The sequence below is a fragment of the Rosa chinensis genome, chromosome 2 (genome assembly GCF_002994745.2).
Source record: "Rosa chinensis cultivar Old Blush chromosome 2, RchiOBHm-V2, whole genome shotgun sequence".
NCBI lineage: Eukaryota > Viridiplantae > Streptophyta > Magnoliopsida > Rosales > Rosaceae > Rosa > Rosa chinensis.
This window is the reverse complement of record NC_037089.1, coordinates 16,190,565-16,193,969: the sequence shown is the minus strand read 5'-3', so window position 1 is coordinate 16,193,969 and position 3,405 is coordinate 16,190,565. Positions and strand designations below refer to the sequence as shown.

At 37.6% G+C, this 3,405-nt stretch overlaps 1 protein-coding gene across 2 annotated transcripts; it reads left to right on the top strand.

Moving 5' to 3' along the window:
* The first annotated feature begins 398 nt into the window (after positions 1 to 398).
* On the top strand, positions 399 to 2,590 carry LOC112188924 (patatin-like protein 2). Of its 2 annotated transcripts, none has more exons than XM_024328161.2 (6): positions 399 to 634; positions 737 to 918; positions 1,089 to 1,281; positions 1,359 to 1,520; positions 1,747 to 2,034; positions 2,188 to 2,590. In XM_024328161.2, the coding sequence occupies exons 1-6, from the start codon at positions 521 to 523 to the stop codon at positions 2,410 to 2,412; spliced, it is 1,164 nt and encodes a 387-aa protein (XP_024183929.1). In that variant the 5' UTR covers positions 399 to 520; the 3' UTR covers positions 2,413 to 2,590. The 2 variants fall into 2 exon arrangements, with proteins under 2 accessions (XP_024183929.1, XP_024183930.1); XM_024328162.2 differs by having other exon boundaries at positions 2,163 to 2,291.
* The last annotated feature ends 815 nt before the right edge of the window (positions 2,591 to 3,405 follow it).

The following is a 3,405-nucleotide window of genomic DNA, read 5'->3' as shown; positions in this document are numbered from 1 at the left end:
ATGCTTTCTCTGCATTTGATATGAGCTAGCTACACTACACAGTATAAACCAAATATCACATTCTTGAACACCAACTAACATTTCATCGATCATGAGGTTGACGACGTAGTCCATGAAGTAGTATTGAATAAGTATAATAACCTTACTGATCTACATACCCAGGCAATTACTTTGATTAAAACTAAGACCTAGCAGATAGCGTAGAAGACTTGACTCAATCATTGAATTGAAAGAGGTGCCTAGGGTTAGCCGCCTCGGACCTAATATTATGGGTCATCATAAGCAGCAGGCCAGCAGCCAAGTCAATAAGATATCATAGGCTTTGTCTATTCTTCTTTTTTTCTGAAAAGTTGGTTGGGTTCTTGCTAGCTATAAATATCATAATGGTTTTGGAGTATGCTTCATAATTCATTCACAAACATACTACTTTCACAATCACGTAATCATTTATCCAAGTCACTACTATTGATATCGTTTTTCTGGAAATCAAGCTAGAAAACTAGGTTTTTTTGTTTTGAAAATGTCTACTGGTTTGGCAAAGAGAAAGATGGTGACAGTGTTAAGCATTGACGGAGGTGGTATTAGAGGCATCATCCCTGGCACTATCCTCGGCTTTCTCGAATCCAAGCTTCAGGTACTTGCATAATCTTCCATACTCCACAAAAATAACCATTCACTACTTGTCTACTTCCATATTTTACTTATTGTATCTGTCATCTGTATATTAATGATGTAGGATTTGGATGGCCCGAGTGCAAGACTTGCAGATTATTTTGATATAATCGCCGGAACTAGCACAGGTGGATTGGTCACCACCATGCTTACAGCTCCCAACAAGGACAATCGACCCATGTATGAAGCAAAGGACATCAATAACTTCTACTTGGAACAAACACCTAAGATTTTCCCCCAGAAGAGGTCAGTTGAGTTAACAAACTAGCATATATAGTATGTACACATGCAATATTTTGCCAATGAACATGATTCGGTGAATATCTTTGATCCTCTTTATTAAAAGAAAAAGATGATTCGGTGAATATTGTAGCGTACGTTATTCTTATTTATTCTTTATCTACATTGATATGCAGTCGAAAGAACTTCTTGACATCAATTCAAAGTTTGGTTGGAGCGGTGACCGGACCAAAATACGACGGGAATTACCTGCGCACATTGACGACCGGGCTGCTTGGCGACCTCACAATAAAAGAAACTCTAACCAATGTCATCATCCCAACGTTCGATATCAAACACCTTCAGCCTGTGATTTTCTCAACCATTGATGTAAGACAAACCATTAAGGCACTAATGCACTCTTCAATCTTCATATACATATTTGGGACTAATTTCTCTAACTACAGGCAAAAGAAAGTTCTTTGAAAAATGCAAAGCTTTCAGATATCTGCATCAGTACCTCTGCAGCTCCAACTTTTCTCCCCGCACACTACTTTGAGGTTACAGACAAACAGGGAAGAACTCGTTCTTTTGATCTCGTTGATGGTGGGGTCGCTGCAAATAATCCTGTAAGTAATCTATGCTTGTGATTCACTACTTTTGTCCGATAATATGAGGTGTTACGTTAATTGTTAAATTGTCAATTTGAATCTTAAATTTCATCACTTTACGTGAACTTTGTTTTATGTTGTGACATATATGCTAACGACGTACCACGCATTTATCTACCCATTGAACATATACCAAGTACCCTACTTATCTAATCGATCCATCGTAACTGTATAATATCTACAGACAATGATGGCCATAAGCCACATAAACAGAGAGATGTTGAAGCACGACTCAGAGCCATTGGATGCCACTCGGTTACTAGTGCTCTCATTGGGCACCGGCTCCGCCAAGTCTGAAGGGAAGTACACCGCAGCCGAGGCCTCAAAATGGGGTTTGATCAATTGGTTGTTTAACAATGGGAGCACACCTTTGGTTGACATGTTTGGCGATGCGAGTGCTGATATGGTTGACATTCATGTCTCCACTCTGTTCCAGTCCCTCAATTGCAACGATAACTACATACGCATTCAGGTGAACAGAGTTTGTCAACATAGTGCATGCATGTTTGCAATGCTTCTGTACGAACTACGAAGTGCTTTTAGTTCCAGAAGCACTTACTATGATTAATTATAGGATATATCAGGCTAATTAATATATAGTTTTATGATGTTGTGAAAATTATAGGATGATAATTTGATCGGTGAGGAGGCATCAGTGGACATTGCAACAGAGAAGAATCTGAAGAGGCTTGTCGAGATCGGAAATGCGCTGTTGAAGAAGCGATTGTCAAGGGTAAATCTCGATACTGGGAGGTACGAGGAATCTGAGGGAGAAGGTACCTACGAAGAAGCACTGGTCGATTTTGCCAAACGGCTCGCGGAGGGAAGGAAGCTCAGGCAAAAGAATTGAGAGATGGTCCCATGCATAAAGATGATGTTCTAGCTAGTGAACCACAATGTTGTTGTTTCATTTGAGGCTTCCCAATTTTCAGTTTCGTTAGGTTCACTTTTTTCTTGTATTTGTCATTTGTTTTCTTTTTGGTTGCTTTTTCTCAACGATTTGGTTTTATGTCCCCTTTATTCTTGTATTTTTTTCCTTTTTTTTTTCTTCAGAATAAAATTTAATAGGAGATGAGCTGGGATACTCCAAGCTATTCATTTGTTTATTGAAAAGAAAAGAAAAAAAAACCAGAATGCTATTGCGTGTATTCAATTATATGTGTCTTAAAAAACTCAATGGATTCTATTATTTGATTGGGAGAATTCCACAAATGGTCACTCAACTATCATTCATTCGACACTTTGGTCACTGAAGTTTCAAATATATCAATTTGGTCACTCAACTATTACACTGTCAATCACTTAAGTCACTTTGTTAATCTTTTTCATAAAAAAAAAATTATAAAAGATACTCTTTTAGTGACTGAAGTGATTGACAGTGTAATAGTTGAGTGACCAAAGTGATATATTTGAAACTTCAGTGACCAAAGTGTCGAATGAGTCATAGTTGAGTGACCATTTGTGAAATTTTTCCTATTTGATTTTAATTGATTTGCTACATTGGAAGAATTATTTAATTAAGGATAAACATCTGTTCGTTGATTTCTTTTGTTTCATCATTTTTCTCCAAATTGTCCATAACAATTGAAAGATACACATGCACACACACACATATATATAACAAAGCACCAATATTGAAGAGTTTTAATGAATATATTGTTGGACTTGCTCCTAGTATTTAATTACATACCTAATTGTTGGAGTGTCGAGAGTGGAGATGACTCTAGGGTGCCCATGAGTTTGGGTGCCCTAATCATATTCACATGGATTTGGGCTTTTGTCAAAACTACTTTAGCGGACTTGATTTGGGTCTTGGGCCGAATTTGGATCTGGATTTGGGATC